The sequence below is a fragment of the Halichoeres trimaculatus genome, unplaced genomic scaffold (assembly GCF_033239565.1).
Source record: "Halichoeres trimaculatus isolate MK-OKI-2021-1 unplaced genomic scaffold, fHalTri1.1 fHalTri1_scaffold_11, whole genome shotgun sequence".
Classification (NCBI taxonomy): Eukaryota; Metazoa; Chordata; class Actinopteri; order Labriformes; family Labridae; genus Halichoeres; species Halichoeres trimaculatus.
Window position 1 is genome coordinate 3,065,931 of NW_027437189.1, and position 18,356 is coordinate 3,084,286.

At 41.6% G+C, this 18,356-nt stretch overlaps 1 protein-coding gene across 1 annotated transcript in view; it reads left to right on the forward strand.

Moving 5' to 3' along the window:
* The window catches only part of plxna3 (plexin A3), a gene marked incomplete at its 5' end in the record, with an annotated part of 102,772 nt that overhangs the window by 11,049 nt on the left and 73,367 nt on the right, over positions 1–18,356 (forward strand). Inside the window, one exon of the mRNA XM_074682508.1 lies at positions 704–886. Coding sequence (XP_074538609.1) covers positions 704–886 — 183 coding nt within the window. The remainder of the gene's footprint in view (positions 1–703; positions 887–18,356) is intronic.

An 18,356-nucleotide genomic window follows, 5' to 3' on the forward strand; every position in this document is an offset into this window, starting at 1 on the left:
TTTTCCGTAGTCAACGACATACCTCTTACACTCCACCTACCAAGAGGGGCTTGTCAGGCGGAGGAAAAACAGGATCAGGCTTTACCAATCTGAACCGTACCAAACTGTACGGGACCACTTGTTGGGACAAGGCTTTTGAGACAGATACAAACAACAGACCGTATGAAGCTTGGACATAGAGGCCAGGTGTTGGTCATTAGCCTCCTTGCTAACAGCTACAAGGCACTCACCTGTCCCTTAAGGCAGCCACGCCCCTAATTTGACAGAGTTCAAAATTAAAATTGTATGACTCTTTAATTTTGCCCAAAGAAGCTCAGTTCTAAGAAAATCAGATCTTCACAAGACTTGCTGAAATGATGAGGTCATCACATAAGGATCTCTTCATGACATCCTAGAGGCCGGGACCTCAAACACCAAGGTCAGCATTCTAAAACAGGCCCCCAGAGGGTTGGCCAATCAGAGTGAAGGGGGTTTGTGGAGCAGGGAGCCTTAAAGAGACAGCAGCTAAAGCAAAGTGTTTGAGACAGAGGCTGAAGTAAAAGTTTACTAAACCAGCAGGGAGAGGAAAATGGAGAAATTTTAACGAGCTGTAAATCATGTAAAGATACTACGGGGGCACTAGAGGGACAAATAAAGACTAAAATAAGCACAATGATCTGTGGAATCTGTCCTGATAATAATCCAAACTTTCCTTCCTCCACAGCCGAAGCAGATTGGAGATGATTTCTGCGGTCTAGTCCTGAATCAGCCGCTCGGGGGTCTGAGGGTGATCGAAGGGAGCCCGCTGTACGAGGACCGCACGGAGGGCATGGGCGCCGTGGCTGCGTACACATACGGCGAGCACACGGTGGTGTTTGTGGGAACCCGGAGCGGACAGCTGAAGAAGGTAAGAGCAGGATCTTTGACGGCGTGGTTCTCTGTGGCTGTGAGGAGAAAGCGTTTTGGCCTGGCTCAGGGAACAAACGCCTGTGTTGAACGTGTTTGAGCTGTTTGTGGGCGTTCGTTCTGTCAGAGCGAAACAAAGGAGCAGAAAACAGAGGAGAGGGATGAGCGGAGCCACGGAGAGAAAATGTCTGAGCGAATGTTTTAAAATCATTTCTCTGACACAAACCAGTGTTTCTTATCCGTGTTTGACATCTCTGCAAGCTGTTTGAGCTCTCACATCTGTGTGTGTGATGCTCTCCTCAGGTTTCTGTCGCCCCGTGTGTGTGTGTGTGTTTAATTTCCTGTCATCCATCTTCAAAAATCAGCTGTTGGTTTCTGATTTATGTCCTCGACTCCTTGTTTAACCTCCTTCAGTCCCACTTTGTCTCAGTGTGATGCAACATTCGACGGTCTGTCCGGCCCCTTCCTCCTCCTGAAATCTTCACAAACTGAGGGAGAAGTTTATCCCACTCAGCAAACCACAGCTTTGACAGGATCGTACATTTACTGAATAAAAACATGGAACAGATTAAACCTAACATTTCACAATGTAGAAAAATCCACCAAATGTTTCTGTTTCAGTTTAAAACTCAAGCTGCATTTCAGCTACTGTCTCTTTAAGAAACATAAAGGCACTTTGGAACTCAGCGTTCTGTAAGCTAACATTCCGGAATGTTCCTCCACAGATCTAAGGAAAGAGCAGGACATTTCTGATTGGTTGTTAGTTTATAGTCCTGTATCCACCGGTTCAGTTTGGTTCATCTTGGTACGGCACACATTTTGCTGCATTTCCTTTGACAGGTCACCACATTACTGATCCGTACCGTACCACTTTTTGGTACCCTCCTGTTGGGGTGCCAGATATACTGACACCCAAAGGTAGAGCTAGTCATGTTTTTCTTCTTCATTGGATTTATTAGTGGGGTACACTGTGTCGTGCTACCAAAATGTACTGATCTGTACCGTACCACTTGGTTGAAACGAGGCTTTTGAGACATATTAAAAACACACTGTCTGAAACATGGACATAGAGGTCCAGTTTAATTCTTTAGCCTTCTTGCTAATAGCTACGAAGTGCTCACCTGTCTGTCAAGTCAGCCACGCCCCTAGTTTGGCAAAACTCATCCGTTTGATAACTTTGTAAATACTGAGTAGAGTTCAATTTTTGCAAACCAGCAGCAGCAAAAAAAAATATTTTCAAAATTTCACGACTCTGAAATTTTGCTCAAGAAGGCTCAGTTCTAGGAACCAGGATCAGGCTTTATCAATTCAACCCGTACCAAACTGTACTAATCCAGAATGGACCACATCATGGAAACAGGACATATCCCCAAACAACTCACCCGTACCGTCCCACATTTTTTGTGACCCTTCTTTTGGGGTGCCAGACATACCAACCCTAGGAGGTGGAGCTAGTCATGTTTTTCTTCTTCATTGGATTCCTTAGTGGGGTACACTGTGCCGTACTGCTATGGCATTACATGGCTGTTGGTATCTGGCTAACATGCCGCCTTCCAGGAAGGGTTGGCTGTGGAAACTCAAAGGGAATCAGGCTTTACCAATCCGGCAAGTACCAATCTGTACTGATCCGTGCTGGACTGCTTTGTTGAAACAGGGCTTTTGACTAAAAACATAGAACCCTAAATCAGAGACCTGTACCGTCCCACTTGTTGGTACCCTTCTATTGGGGTGCCAGACATACTAACCCCAGAAGGTGGAGCTAGTTGCGTGTTTTTCTTCTTCATTGGATTTTATTAGTAAGGTACACTGTGCCGTACTGCTATGGCATCACATGGCTGTTTGTATGTGGCTGTTGGTATGTGGCTAACATGCCGCCTTCCAAGAAGGGCACAGTTGGCAGTGGAAACGCAAAGGGGATCAGGCTTTACCAATCTGACCTGTACCAAACTGTAATGATCCGTACTGGACCGCTTAGATAAAACAGGGCTTTCGACTAAAAACATAGATCCCCAAATTACCAACCTTTACCGTCCCACTTTTTGGTACCCTTCTGTTGGGGTGCTGTACATACTGATCTGACCCCATGAGGTGGACCTAGAAACTGTGCTGATCCATACCGGACCACTTATTAGAAACAAGACTTATGATGCTCTTATAGAGATGGATACCAATCAGTGATGTCACAGATTGCATCATTCTGTTGTGACTTTTGAAGAAGTGTCTTACCTGGAGTTAGTCTGACACAACGTTACCTTGGAATGCCGTTCTCACTGCTAAGAAGCTAACGTGTAGCGTCACGGTGGCTCCAGCTCTCAGTTTCAGTCGTCAGCTCTGACTCTGTGATATTTATAACAGTATTAATAAAATCAGCAGCAGGTATCTGATCAAAGTTTCATTTCTTTTGCATTTTTCCTGCCTCCTCCTCCTCCTCCTCCTCTCCTCCTCCTGTGGTTATTACTGATATCTGTGGCTGGGAATGAGCTGTTTTTATTTCATAACACGCCGCTCGTCTCTCAGCCGTTCTGTCCTGCAGCAGATAAACGCCACAGAGCTGTAGGACTGACTCAGGATCAGCTGGTGTGTCTGCGTCGCCTCGTCTGAAGCCGCTGTTAGAAAAATGTCCCCCTCTCCGAGCAGACCGTCTGCTTTCTGTCCTCTCGCTGCGTCCCTGCAGGTCAGACGTGTCCCCTCTGAGGGTTCAGCCAGAGCGAGCTGCTGAAAGCTCGATACGACAGAAAGCAGCTGGAAGAAGGTCTGAATGAGAGATACTGAATGAGTTTAAACATCTTTATGACTCTTTTCATCTTTGGGACTCAAGTTTGATGTTTTTATCTGTGCATTTTTGAGAAATCTCTTAAAAAGGAACTCAGACGTCCATGAAAACATCTGTAGCTCATCGCTGTCTGAAGAGTTTTTCTGTCAGACAAGAAAAAAATCAGATATATTTTGGGATGTACCTTTAGTGCATTGTTTTCTTTCACAAAAAATAAGTTTGATGCCAGAAAATCTTGTTCATTTTTAGCCAAGTCCAACACCTTAAAATCTGAAATCAGGAATTGTCTGGTTTTTCTGGAAGACCTTGAATAATCCCATCTTTGGATTGAATTTGTGAGAAATCATAGAAATTGGGGGCAGATTTTTGTTGGTCAGGATCATTGGGTTAGTTCTTTCCACAAATGTTCAGTTGGATTGAAGTCAGGTGATTGACTAGTCCATTCTAACAGATGGATTTTCTTTTTTTGAAACCATTTGAGATTCAACTTTGCTGTGTGCTTTGGATGGTTGTCCTGCTGGAAAGTCCAGCCACGTCTCATCTTCATCATCCTGGTGGATGGCAGCAGATTCAGATCAAGAATTTCCCCATACATGGCTCCATTCATTGCTCCGTCAGTTATATGAAGTTTGCCAACACCATGAGATGAGAAACAACCCCATGCCATGATGCTTCACCTCCAAACTTCACTGTTGGTGTAGTGTTTTTTGGCTGATGTGCAGAGCCATTTCTCCTCCAAACATGGTCTGTAGTATGACAGCCCAAAAGTTCAGTTTTGGTCTCATCTGACCAGACAACATTCTCCCAGTATTCTACAGGCTTGTCAAGATGCTGTTTAGCAAACTTTAAACCAGCTTCAACATGCCTTTTCGTGAGGAATGGAGTCTTGCGGGCTGAGCGTCCATAGAGGCCATGGCGGTGGAGTGTATTGCTTGTTGTTTTCTCTGTAACAATTATACCTGCTGCCTCCAAGTCTTTCTGGAGCACTTTCAGGGTGGTTGATTTTAGTATAAAAATGTAATATGTGCATCAGCCAGTCTAATAAATTTAAAGTATTTTTTCATAAAAAGGACAGATCTCAGCATGGCTGCAAAATTTATACAAGTTTTAAGTTTCTAATGTTTTGTTTTTTATTTTTTTTTCTGGTGTCGGCGGGTGTCCTAGAGGAAACATTGTGGTCTATTAAAAAAACAATTCAGGATTTGTCAGGTTTGCCTCGTCGAGGGCCTGTTTTTAATGGAGTTTTTGATGAGCTGTCTCTGAAACAAATGAAGAATTTCAGTAGTGCTGGGATGATACGAGGTCACTAAACATCTTTTTCAACAGGGTGTAAAATAATATTTCTGCAAATATTGGAAAACGTAAATTTGTTAACCCTTATCTTACAACACAATCCTCAGAGACGTTTCCTATTAGAGCTCTATAGAGCCGAAACAAACAGATTCAGCTGTGATTTTATGGCATTAACAAGCTCAAAGGATACTAAAAAACAACAACATGAGGATGCTGGTGTGTAAAAAAACACTCAAACAACAAAACCTTTGAGTTTGGAAAAAGTTGTGTTTTTGTTCACGCTGCAGCTAAAAATCTCCAAATCCCCACCTTTGTGTCATGACCTCAGATTAAATTCCCGTTTCCTCCTGGAGCAGAGCGTTTCTGACGGATCCTCAGAGCCTGAAGCTGAAACATCAGCGTACACATTTTCATGTGAAGCTTTAATGTTTATTAAAATCAAACTTGGACGTCCTGATCGGATTACAGGTCAGTGAGACGATCTGAATCATCGATCCTCGTCCTCTGGTTTACTCCGCAGAATAAATCTGCTCCTGTCCTCCTCTTCATCCACATTAATCTTCATCATCAGCGCTCATTAAAATTAAAAGCGATGTTTTAAAAAGCTCCCTGACCTCCATCAGCTCCTGTTCCTGAATTCAGATCGCCTGAAGAGCAAAAATGGAGGCTGGATGAGTCCTCTCCGCGCTCGCCTCCTCACCTCTCCTCCCACACGCTTTTAATATTCATCGATACCACGAGAGGAGAGGAGAGGAGGAGGAGGAGGGAGAGAAGGAAGGATGGAGGGATGAAAGGGAGCAGAAAGAGGAGAGGAGAAGTAGGAGGCAAAGGGGGGAGGGAAGGGAGCTGGAAAGGAAGGAGAGGAGGATTCTCTCCCTCATCTTCTGGGACCTTTCCTTTCCTTTCCTTTCCTTTCCTTTTCTTTCCTCTTTTGACTTTCCTTTCCTTTCCTTTCCTTATCTCCCATAGCTCCTTTCTTTTCCTCTCCTTCCTTCTTTATCTCATCTTTCTTCCTCCTTCTTTTCCTTGTCTTCTATTTTTCATTTGCTGTCCTTTTTTTCCTTTCCTCTTTTGTCTTTCCTTTCCTCGTCTATCCTTTTTTCCTTCCCTCTCATAACTTTTCCTACCTCCTTTCTTTTCCTCTCCTTCCCTTCCTTTCCTTTCCTCACCTTTCTTGCCTCCTTTCCTTTCCGTTCTTCCTTCTTTTTATCTCTTTCTTCCCTTTTCTCCTTCCCTACTTTGCCTTGTCTCCTTTCCTTCTCTCATATTTTTCTTGTCTTCTTTTTTTTAATCCCACCTTTTCTTTTTTTTCCCTTCCCTCTTTTGCCTTCCCTTTCTTCTCCTCCTACTTTCCTTCCTTTCCTCATCTTCCCTTTTCCTTTCCTTTCCTTTCCTTTCCTTTCCTTTCCTTTCCTTTCCTTTCCTTTCCTTTCCTTTCCCTCTTCTTCCTCCTTTTTCTCATCTTCTTCCCTTTCTTCCTTCTCTCTTTTGTCTTCTTTTTCTTACCTTCCTTTTTCTGACCTCTTCTTTCTTTACTCTTCTTTGTCTGTTCTTTTCCTTCTTTCCTTCACTTTCTCATTCCAATCCTTCCTTTCTCATTAGTTTGTCTTTATTTTCTCCCCTTTTCTTCTGTCCCTTTCCTCTTACTCAACCCCTTCACATCTTCTCTCTCTGTTTCCTTTTCTTCTTCCCTCGTTCTTTCCTCCTCCTTTCCTCGGTTATCATCCTGTATATATACCTTGAGCCCACATCCCTGAAACCCTTCCTGAAGTCGTCCTTTGTCATTATCAGACGTCTCTCTGAAGTCATGGGATGCTAACAGTTTCCCTTCACTTCCATTCTTTATGCTAAGCTACGCTAACACCCCCTGACACACACTAACTCCTCCTCAGCCGCTCTGTTGTGGTCCTCCCATAACTCTTGGTTTGTGCAGACCTCCACAGAGACGTAACGGCCCTGATTCATTTCACACACACACACACACACACACACACACACACACACACACACACACATACACACACACACACACACACACACACACACACACACACACACACACACACACACACACACACACACACACACACACACGCTGACCGCTCGCTGTGTTGTGACAGAAGAAATAACAACAAATCGTAACTCAGACTCTGTGTTGACTTTATCTCCGTCTGTCAGACTCTTTCTCCTTCCTCTGACGCTGTGCTCTCCTCCTCCTCCTCCTTCTCCTCCTCCTCCTCCTCCTCGCTGCAGAGATCAACTCAGAACATTTAAACCCTGATGTTTCTTTGGGTCCACTTCCTGTTTTTACTCCAGGTTCAGAGCCGTTAGGATCGGTCTGTCTCCTCCAACACGTGCCCGTGGGTCACACTGAACAGTTTAAGTCGTGAATACATCATCATGTGACGGCCTGTAAACACACCACGCTGTGTTTACTTTCATACACATGTTTGTGTTTGTGAACCAGCTGACCTTTGACCTCTGCTGTCAGGGTTCATGTGAGAGAGATGCAGAGAAGAAAGAAAGAAACACGCCTCAGGGTCAGACGGTGAGTTTGGTTTGAGTAACGGTGATGTGACCATAAATCTGAGGAAGTAAATCAACGAGCCTGTTTAGGGCACTGAAAGCTGCAGTTCCCTGAGTGTCCACTAGAGTCAGTCTCCAGTAGTGAGTCAGTCTCCATAGAGCGCCATGTCCACAAATTTCCAACTTTACAGCATATTAAGGGGCGTGGCCTCTTTGATTGACAGGTGGGAGCTGCTGGCCATCCATGTTTCAGCTACTGTCTCTTTAAGAAACACCAAGGCACTTTGGAACTCTGGAAACTAACATTCCGGAATGTTTCTCACAGATCAGGATGTTTCTGATTGGTCGGTGTTACTTTATGCTGTTCTTATAAAGAGGTTTACCAATGAGTGATGTCATAGATTGAGTCTTTCTGTTGTGTCTCTTCCTGGGGTACCGCCGACACGCGGTGACCTCACAGCAGGTTGTAAAGCTCTGGTTGTAGTCTCAGTGTTCAGTGAGTGGTGGTTGTAGTACGAGGTGTGTGTAGCGATGGTGGTCACAGTAGTAACAGTTTCCCATCTCTCAGAGTCGTTTTGTTGTATCAGCTGATCTAACGGCTGATTGGTTTACAGAGGGTGATGTCATCAGTGTGTTAAGTGAGAACAAGGCGACAGGAAGCTGAAAGGGGACATCCCCGGAGGATGGGTGTGTGTGTGTTCAAGTGTGTGTGTGTGTGTGAGTGTGTGTGTGTGTCAGTCAGCAGCTTTCCTCTGTTCTGCTTCCAAAACAAACAGGCCTGAGGGGAGAGAGGAGACACGCTGCACTGACCGCACCTTCCTCCCAGCACACACACAGACACACACACACACAAGTTTATACCCACACACACTCAGTTTCCAGCCTGACCTGGCCTCTGCTGGTGTTTTTAACACTGTGTCATAAAAGTCCATTAGTGTTGAGATTCTCCTGATGTCACTGTATCTCATCAAATGTGATAAACTAATACCCTTTCAGAAAAAAAGATATAAACATTGTTTTCACGTCCTCCCATAAAAACCTGACAAAGCATGAGTTTTCACTTTTTCCAAATCAGCTGGTTTTAGATGATTTTTTACTGTGAAACTGAGACCAAGTTGGGACAAATACAATGAAACAGAGACTCAGTGGAGACAATGACAATAAAACAGTGACTTAGTGAAGATGAATACAATGAAACTGGGACTCAGTGGAGTCTAGAGCAATGACACTGAGACTCAAAGGATACAAGCACAATGTAACAAAGACCCAAAACATTAATAATAAAACTGAGACCCAATGCTGATTAATACAATGAAACAAAGACTCAGTGGAGACAAAAACTGGGACTCAGTGAAGACAAATACTATTCAACTAAGACTTTGTAAGGATGAATACAATGAAACAAAGACTTGGTGGAGACTAGTACAATGCAACTTGGACTTAGTGAAGAAACATACAGTGAAACTAGGACTCATAAGAAACTCATACAATAAAACTGGGACTCAGTGAAGACAAATACAATAAAACTGAGACCAAGTTAAGACAAAATCAATTAAACTGAGACATAGTTAAGATGAATAAAATAAAAATGAGGCCCAATGGAGACAAATACAATGAAACTAAGACTCTGTGAAGATGAATTTAATAAAACCGAGACTCGATGTTGACAAATGCAATGTAACTGAGACCCAGTTAAGACAAATACAATCAAACTGAGACTTAGTAAGGATGAATAAAATAAAACTGAGTTGTAGTGTTGACAAATACAATGAAACTGAGACTTTGTTAAGATGAAAAGATGAAACAGAGACTTGGTGTCAACAAATACAATGAAACTGAGACCAAGTGTAAACAAATAAGAGGAAACCAGGACCCAGTATAGACAAATACAATCAAATTGAGACTTAGTGAAGATTAATAAAATTTAAGTCGGTATTAGTGTTGACAAAAACAATGAAATTGGGACCTAATGGAGACAAGTACAATAAAACTGAGACTTTGTGAAGATGAATTAAATGAAACCGAGACTATGTGTTGAAAATACAATGATACTGAGACCCAGTTAAGACAAATACAATGAAACTGAGACTTAGTGAAGATGAATAAAATGTAAGAATTGACAAATACAATGAAACTGAGACCTAATGGAGACAAATACAATGAAACAGAGACTTTGTTAAGATGAAAAAAATGAAACAGAGACTTGGTGTTGACAAATATGATGAAACTGAGACCAAGTGCTAACAAATGCAATGAAACTGAGACCCAGTTAAGACAAATACAATCAAACTGAGACCTAGTGAAGATTAATGAAATGAAACTGAAACTCGGTGTTGACAAATAAAATGAAGCTGAGACCGATAGGAGAACAAAAAAAAGAAACTGAGACCCAGTCGAGACAAATATATTGAACTGAGACTTAGTGTTGACAGTTACTATGAAACTGAGACTTAGCAGGTAGCAGAGACAGGTGGGAACAGACAGGGTGTAGTTTTGATGAATTATTCTCTTTTTGTTTTATATTTTAATGATCAGCGTTCAGAGGAACATCAACAAAAAAACATGAGATCATAGTGATACAGATTAGACCTGATGATCATCCTGTTCTAGGTGTTAACAGGACTCAAACGGACCAATCAGAGCTCTGGTTACAGCCATATGGTGTCTCTGTATCCTCAGTGGGACACTAAATACCTCGAGCACCCCCTTAAAGCCAATCTGCCGTGATTATCAGGCTGAAAAACTTCCACCTCTGCTGCCGAGAACTCTTTGATTTGTGCTGTTGCTATCGTAACGGTTGCTAATGCTGCTGCTGGCTGGGTTAGCGCGGCGTGTGCTCGTCCAGCTGGCACCGAGCCGGCGTGTCTTTGTGTCACACACCAGAAATCATACAAAATCTTTCTGCACGTTCCCTCAAACGGAAAGCTTTCTCTTTCTCTCCATTTTTTTTTTTTTTTTTATAAAAGAACACTTCTTCCTCTTCCTCATCTTCCATTAGCACAAAGTGAATTAGCGGAGATGAGTCAGCCAATCAGCTGTGTCATTCAGAGGGAACAGAGCCATTATTGGCTAATGAGACGACGGGGAATTGAAGCTTTTATTCTAATAACAGTAATGTGTGTTTGTAAGCGAGCCGCCTGCACCTGCTTCTTCCAAACATCATTTTCTGCTCCTCCTCTTCTTTCTGCGCTCCTCGTTTCTCCGGGGGGAAGAATGGATCCTCGCAGCCAGAGAGGGAAATTAATCTGTTGATTCAGATTCATATCGATGATTATTATTAGGAGGCGCCGCACCTGTTCCTCCTCTCCTCCGCCGCCGAGCTGGAAATCTGTCAGAGCGGAGCGGCGTTTAGTTTCTCCGTCTCACAATAAACCTGATTATCGATTCACTTTTGTCAGGATGTCACCGAGAGACAGCTGCACCTGCTGATCTCACCTGTGTCAGAGCATTTAACCCAGATTTACACACACACACACACACCTGCAAACACTCACACACCAAGTTTCTCTAAACATGCTGACGTGGAAATAAAAGGGGAAGTAACTCACTTCAAAAACACCGAACTATCCCTTTAAAAGATAAAACTACAGATTAGCAAACAAAGCGATCACATTGTGTTTTGTTTTTGTTTCGATTGGTCACCTTCAGAGTCAAGAAACGTCAGCCAATCAGAGCGCAAGGATGTGTGACGTCACAATGACATCACAGCCGTGTCATCCTCAGGTCAGTTTTGTTTACCAGACTTGAGAAAATCGTGCTTCAAAGGTTTGCTGGCGTCTGAGTGATCCTGTGTGCTACTGAGCGCGTGCAGAAGCCGTCACCAGCCTGAGGTTCCTCCTCCTGCCGCCCTGCTCCTGCAAATAAACAACTGCAAGCAAAATAAACACACACATAAACACACACTACACACACGTAAACACACACATGCTTCTGGAGGAGATTTGACGTTAGAGTTTATTTACTCCTCTTTGTGCGTTTCATCTTTTTGAGAAAAGCCAGAAAACGTCCAGAGTTGCTGAAATTTAAGGAAAGTAAAGTGAATCAGAAGTGTGTGAGCTCTGAGGCCTGTTGTGTTTTTTCAGTGTGGGTGTGTGTGGGTGTGTGTGAGACCGGTCCCAGACCACCGGAGAGGTCTGGTCAGTTAATTACACAGCAGCAAATTAAAAATGTATTTTAAGACGTGGCAGTGATCTTAAATCTACTCGGGGAGTCGTGGCTGTCTGATCCCGTCTCTTTAAAGACGCTGTGGTCAAATCAGATTTCACAATATCACTCTGACTCGAATTCGCCTCTTCTTCTGCGATTTCTGCTCTGGTTTTTCCACATCATTTCACAGAGGACACTCTAAAAGAAACAGTGGTCGACTCTAAAAATACCCGTACATATTTCAGGCCTGTGTGGTCACGTCTGGCAGAGCGTTGACTCAGATACAGAGTCTAACTTTGGTCCCAGAACCAGGAGACTCTGAGGGAGGCTCTGCCGTAATTCAGAGGAATGTTTTCAGGAAGTCTCAGGAGATTCATGTCTGTTACCTTAGACATCAGAGCTGTGATACACACGGGAAGTGAAGGTCAAACTTCATCCAGAGTGAAATGAAAACAAAGCACCAGATCTTCATGTGAAAATGCTACGGAGGCCCTAGAGGGACAGAATAAAGTAGTTTAAAAAGTGACAAATATTCAGTCAAAGCTGATAAGAGGGGTCAATTGGCTGTTTTTGACCACTTTTGATTTTTTATATTTCACCACAAAAAAAGTGAACTTTGCTTTGCTTAGTATCCTTATTTCAGCAAACTTCACCTATGCGGTTTTACATTTTTTTTACTCATTTTGATATAATGTGTGAACACACTGGACCTAAAACTGCAAAAAAAATAAAATAAAAAAATCTGAGTTGGATAATTTTTTTTTTTTCTGTACTGTGGAAACAGCAAACATATGTAACAAAAATCCTTGATAGCTTAGAACACTAAATTGTAAATTAAAAAAAAAATACAATGAAAATTAGCAAAAGAACACTCTTGTTTACAACTCTTTACATTAAAAACAATAAGAATTCCCAGGTGTTTTTGTTTTTGTACAACTATTTACAAAAACATCAGGTTCTACAACAACAAACGTATGTAATGAATCATTGTCATAACTGAGAATACAAAAATTTAAAAAACAATCAACAAATTTAGCAAAAAGTAAATAAATAATAATATATGCAAATATTTATTTAAAATTAAAAAAAAAATCTGGTGTCACTATTAGATTTTACAGAATTATTTGTGACACTTCCAAAAAAAAGAAAAAAAAAGGAACAAACAAAAGAAGAAAAAAAAAAAGACAATGAGAGCTCAGAGTTCCGGAATGTTGTGACATCATAAAGGCAGAAAGCTCCTTGTCATTGTTGTTGAACATTCTAGAACCTTTTGATGGAGCTGCAGCATAAAGGTAGAGAATAGGGACTTTGACATCATTTCTTAAAGAGACAGGAGCCAGAGCAGAGACTGAAGGAGAAAATCAAGCTAAAACAAAACACCAGGGAGAGAAAACCAGAAACTTTATTGTGATAATTTCTCTTATCGCTGTTGAAAGATTTGTTTTTTACTCTCTACGACCAATTCAGGCGCCTTATTTGTCTTTTAATTTCTCAGCATGTGTGTTTCATATGTGTGTGCTTTAGTTTGATGGAGTTAAGGCTTTGAGAAGGAGCGTAAAACAAAGATTGTTGGTGAACTTTTGACCAATAAAGCAGGTGTATGGATGTTCTCTTAATGATGACAGCTCAGACTGTTTTTCGTTTCAGTTTTCAGAGCCCAGGTTTGATTTCTGGGCTGAGTTATTTGGAGTTGTAGCACGTTTGCAACGTCCCGTCCACCTGTACCCACCTGTCTTTCCTTCAGCGTCTTTATTTCAGGTATTATTCTGCGTCTGGGCTGCGGCCTCAGACCTCTGATGCTGTTTCTGTTACAGGAGGTCTCATTTTCACAGAACCCTTCCTTTAATGGCTTCTAAATGGATCAGGGAGAACCGGCCCAGTCTGAGGCCTGGGTGTAGATTTATGGCTCCTCCTGGACGAGCCGCTGCTGTCAGGGGCCAAACAGCCTCCCATAAAAAGTGTGTGAGTGAGCGAGCGTGTGTGTGTGAGTGTGTGTGAGTTAAATGGGCTGATGGTTCTGTCTGGCATTCTTCTGCAGGGGTGACGGAGAGGCTGCAGCGTGTTTGTGCTCATTGATTCGCCGCTGGTTGGGCTTTAATGCTTACATGCATTTGTTTGCCTGTTTAGGTATTCTGCGTGCGCGTGTGTGTGTGTTATTGTGTGTGTTAATGTGTGTGCAGGCGTACAAACCTGTGTGTGTATCCAGAATGTGATTTTGTTTCCATAAAGGTGTAATTCAACCGTTATGTGTGCCTGTGTTGAAACAGAGGAGGAGGGTTCGGCCGGCAGGAATCAATGGAGTGTTAAGATGTCAACTTATAGTTACAGCTGTGTGTGTGTGTGTGTGTGTGTGTGTGTGTGTGTGTGTGTGTGTGTGTGTGTGTGTGTGTGTGTGTGTGTGTGTACAGAGAGTGTTTCCAGATGTTTAGTTGGAAGCAGATGTGGGATCAGCTCCTGGGATAAAGTTTGGACTTTGTGTCATTTGTTTCTGGCTGATGCTTTAAAAACTTAAATTACGCGTACTGTACCTTTAAATATATTTTATTGTGACTTAATCTCCAAAACTTTCTGTCTTTGATCTCAGTAACAGTTTTACATGACTCAAAAAAACACACACTTGAAGCCAGAGCTTAGAAATAGATCCACTGTGCACACATTTAGCGCTAATGCTAATGCTAATAGAAAGACTCAAAGCAGTTAGATCACCAATGACTCAGTCTTTGCATTTTGTTATGCTAAGGCATGTAAACTGTTCTATGAATGTTCATCTCTCTCTAGTCAGTGCTAACATGCTAAAACAAAATGCTATTTTAGCTCGATAGCTTCCACAAAAAGGGTACTACTCTTGAATTGACAGCAACATAACTGGCTAAAGGTTTAAAAAAAGGGTTTAGTCAAGAGTGAGAGGCTAACATAATTAGCGTTGCTTCATTTTTGAGAGAGCTATGTTAGCTAGCTCTGTTATCTTCTTAAAGCTAAAAATAAACAGTCAGTTATGAAGAGAGATTACCCCATTATAGCTCTCTCTGTAAAGCTAGCAGCATTAGCCTATTGTATCTTTCCTTTCTGAAAGCTAAATGCATTGTTATGGAGTGCCTTGTCACTCCTTAACATGCTAACTGAGATAGCATCTTAACGTGAAGATTAAGATATAGTGTATGATTTGCTAGGAGCCTGAATAGTTTGAGCATCATTAGCCTTTTAGCTGTTGAAATATTTAGAAAAGTTGTCTATTAGCTTTTTGCTAATTGCACAACAAAATGTTAGCTGATCATTCTTGCTATTTGTTTTGCTTATATATGTGTTTCTGAAATAATGCTTATGCTTGTAAGAATAAGGAGTCATCAACTGATTTGCTAGCTAGCTGGAACATTTTTTCATGCTAATTGCCTACATTAAAATAGTTTTTTTTTGATCTCCTCTTCTAATGCTAGCTAGTACAATAATCTGTTATGTCTCTCTTTCTAAAGCTAGCAACGTTAGCCTGTTGTAATCTTTTTTTCTGAAAGCTAATTGTATTATTATGGACTGTCTTGTCACTTCTCAACATGCTAACTGAGATTGCACCTTAAGATGGACATTGTGTATAATCAGCTAGCAGCCTGGATAGTTTTAGCTTCATTAGCCTTTCAGTTGTCAAATTATTTGGAAAAGTTGTCTATTAGCTTTTTCTTATGCCTATTGCACAACAAAGATTATTAGCTGATTATTCTTGCTATTTGTTTTGCTTACATATTTGTTTCAACAATTGTACTTATGCTAGTAGGAATAAAGTGAGTCATCAACTGATTTTTTAGTTAGCTTGAACTTATTGCCTACATAAGGATAGTTTTTGTTGATCTCCTCATCTAATGCTAGCCAGTATGATATTCCAATATGTCTCTCTTTCTAAAGCTAGCAGCAGAAAAGGAGTTATTGCAGCGTTAGCCTGTTGTATCCTTACTTTCTGAAAGCTAAACATATTGTTACGGACTGTTGTCACTCCTCAAAATGCTAACTAAGGTAGCATCAAGATGGATATAATGTATGATTAGCTCGTAACCTTAGTAGTTTTAGCATCATTAGCTTTTCAGCTATTAAATATTTAGAAAAGTTGTCTATTAGCTTTTTCTTATGCTAATTGCACAACAAAGATTATTAGCTGATTTTTCTTGCCACTTGTTTTGCTTACATATGTGTTTCAAAAATAGTGCTTATGCTAGTAGGATTAAAGAGAGTTATCAACTGGTTTGCTAGCTAGCTAGCTGGAACTTTTTGTGGATTTCCTTTTCTGATGCTAGCTAGTAAAATAACTTGGAGCACATCTTTAACCAATTAAGAATGCGAGAGCGCTGTTAGCCCTACTGCTATGTTTGGTTGTTAGCCAGGTAGCTTGCTTTGTTAGCAGGCTGCTTGGAAGTGAAGTTTTACAACTGTTAATAGGTTATAGGATCAACACTGAAATGCTAGCTGGATAAATTTAACAGGATGATGAAAAAAATGAAGCTATGATTCAGCGTTTTTAAGCTAGTTCTTCAGATAAAGAAGGTATTAAGAGTTGTTGTTTCATAGTTAGCCTGTTAGCTGCTAATAGTTAATCCCCAGTGAGTTACTGAGTGTTTGAATGAAGCTCTGCAGAAAGTATTTATCACTGATTCGCTAACAGCAGCTGGTGTTTGTGCCTCCGTCCGTCAGTTTCCTCTTTCTGTGCAGCATTTGGTCAGAAACCTGTTGGTGAAATATGTTCAGCTCCCATATGTTTAAAGCTCCTTATATCTCACGCACTGACTCATGATATTTGTGCTTTTAGCACATATGGAGTCAGTTTGTCGGAGTGTAAACCTGCATGTGTTCCCTCACTGTTTGTATGCTTCTCTGTGTAATGAGGCGAAAATATGACGCCGGGGTAAAGTTCAGGTCCTGCAGGGCGCCGCGAGTTCACGGGAACAGAGATTTCATGTTTTTATCGTGAATTTAACAGAACGTGAGAGCGTCTGCAGGTGACTGGGTGTTTCTGGAAAAGATGTGAAAGTGAAGAGAAACACGAATCAGGGTGGGGGTGGAAGGTCTGAGCCGTGGGGCTAATTATCCGTGTGTGTGTGTGTGTGTGTGTGTGTCAGCTGTTAGCATTGTGTTAGCGTTGCAGTGCTAAACGTGTTTGAACCTGCCAGAAAGCACAGTAATGATTTACTCTGTTTACCTAACTGTTTGACCCGTGTGTGTGTGTGTGTGTGTGTGTGTGTGTGTGTGTGTGTGTGTGTGTGTGTGTTTCCTGTCGTTATTTAATGCTCTCTGTCTCTGGATGAAGCTGCCACAGTAATAAATGCAGGTGTTTAGGAGGCTCCTCTAAACACCTGGAAGCTGTGAGTGTGAATGTGTGTGTGTGTGTGTGAGTGTGTGTGTATGTGTGTGTGTAGGTGGTTTACAGGCCCTTATTTATGTTCCCCTCAGGAACTAGAGTCTGTCCTCCCCCACACGCTTTATGACCTGTAATTTCCTCCCACTTTAGTTATTTCAGGATGAAAATATTAGAATCAGCGGTGAAAGATTTGACAGACGGAGCCTTTATCAGATTAATAATCTGCACACTTTGAAGCTTTGAGCGAGAAAAACAAAAGAAAACATCAATGAATCAGACTTTTGATATTTATTTTTATCGTAGATGTTTGCTGATATCTTGAGAAGTACCAAAAATTCAACATGTTTTTGACTTTTTTGACTTTTGACTTTTTGGTGCAGATGTAAAAAAAATAAATAAATATGGAAACTAATTTCTTACATCAAGAAAATACACTCTGATTTTTGGTTTGAAGATTAAGTAATGTATAAATTCTTAAGGGATAAATATGAGATGGATTTATTTCCTCTCAGCTTCAGCTACTTCACCTGCTAAGGTTAGCTTAAAGAGGGGGTATTCTGCTTTCCTGTATGCCTGATAATGTCTATAAACCAGACTGAAAAAAATGATGAGGTCATCACATGAGGCTCTTTTTACTGGTTTGGGCCTCAAACACCAAGGTCTGCCCAATTATCAAATCAATCCGAGCTGGCCAATCAGAGCAAAGGGGGTCCGTGGAGTAGAGACTTAAATAATATTGTACTAAAACACCAGAGAGAGAAGAGAACAGAGATTTATTTTGAGCGGTGAATCATGTAATGGCACTACGGTGGCACCAGAGGGACAAATTAAAGACTATAAAAAAACACACAACACCCCCTCTTTAACTTAGCAAAACAACACAATCAAATCAGCAAAATCTGTGTCACTGGACACACACATCCTGAGGAGAGGTGGAGACTGTGTGTGTGTGTGTGTGTGTGAGACCAGGTTCATTATCAACGCAGGAGTCAGGTGTGTGTGCGTCCTTGCCCGCTGATAAATGGCTCTCCAATACTCTCCGATAAAACTATCATGCACACACTCACACACACTTTTATCATGGCACAGTGTTTGTGTGTGTGTGTGTGTGTGTGTGTGTGTGTGTGTGTGTCGTTAGCGCTCACCTTGGGAAATGACTTCATCCGTCTCTCTCTCTTTGTCTGTTTCTTCTCTCTCGCCCCGTCTCTCTCTCCTGTTATTGACCCTCTTTTACAACGAAATCTATAAAGTTTGTCCCAAAGGACGTGTTTTAGTGTGACGTCACACACACACGCACACATACACACACACACAGCAGTAAAACAGTGTGTGGTCTGAATAAAAAGCGACTCTCTGCTTCCTCTCTGTGTTTCATGGCTTCTCTACAAAATATAT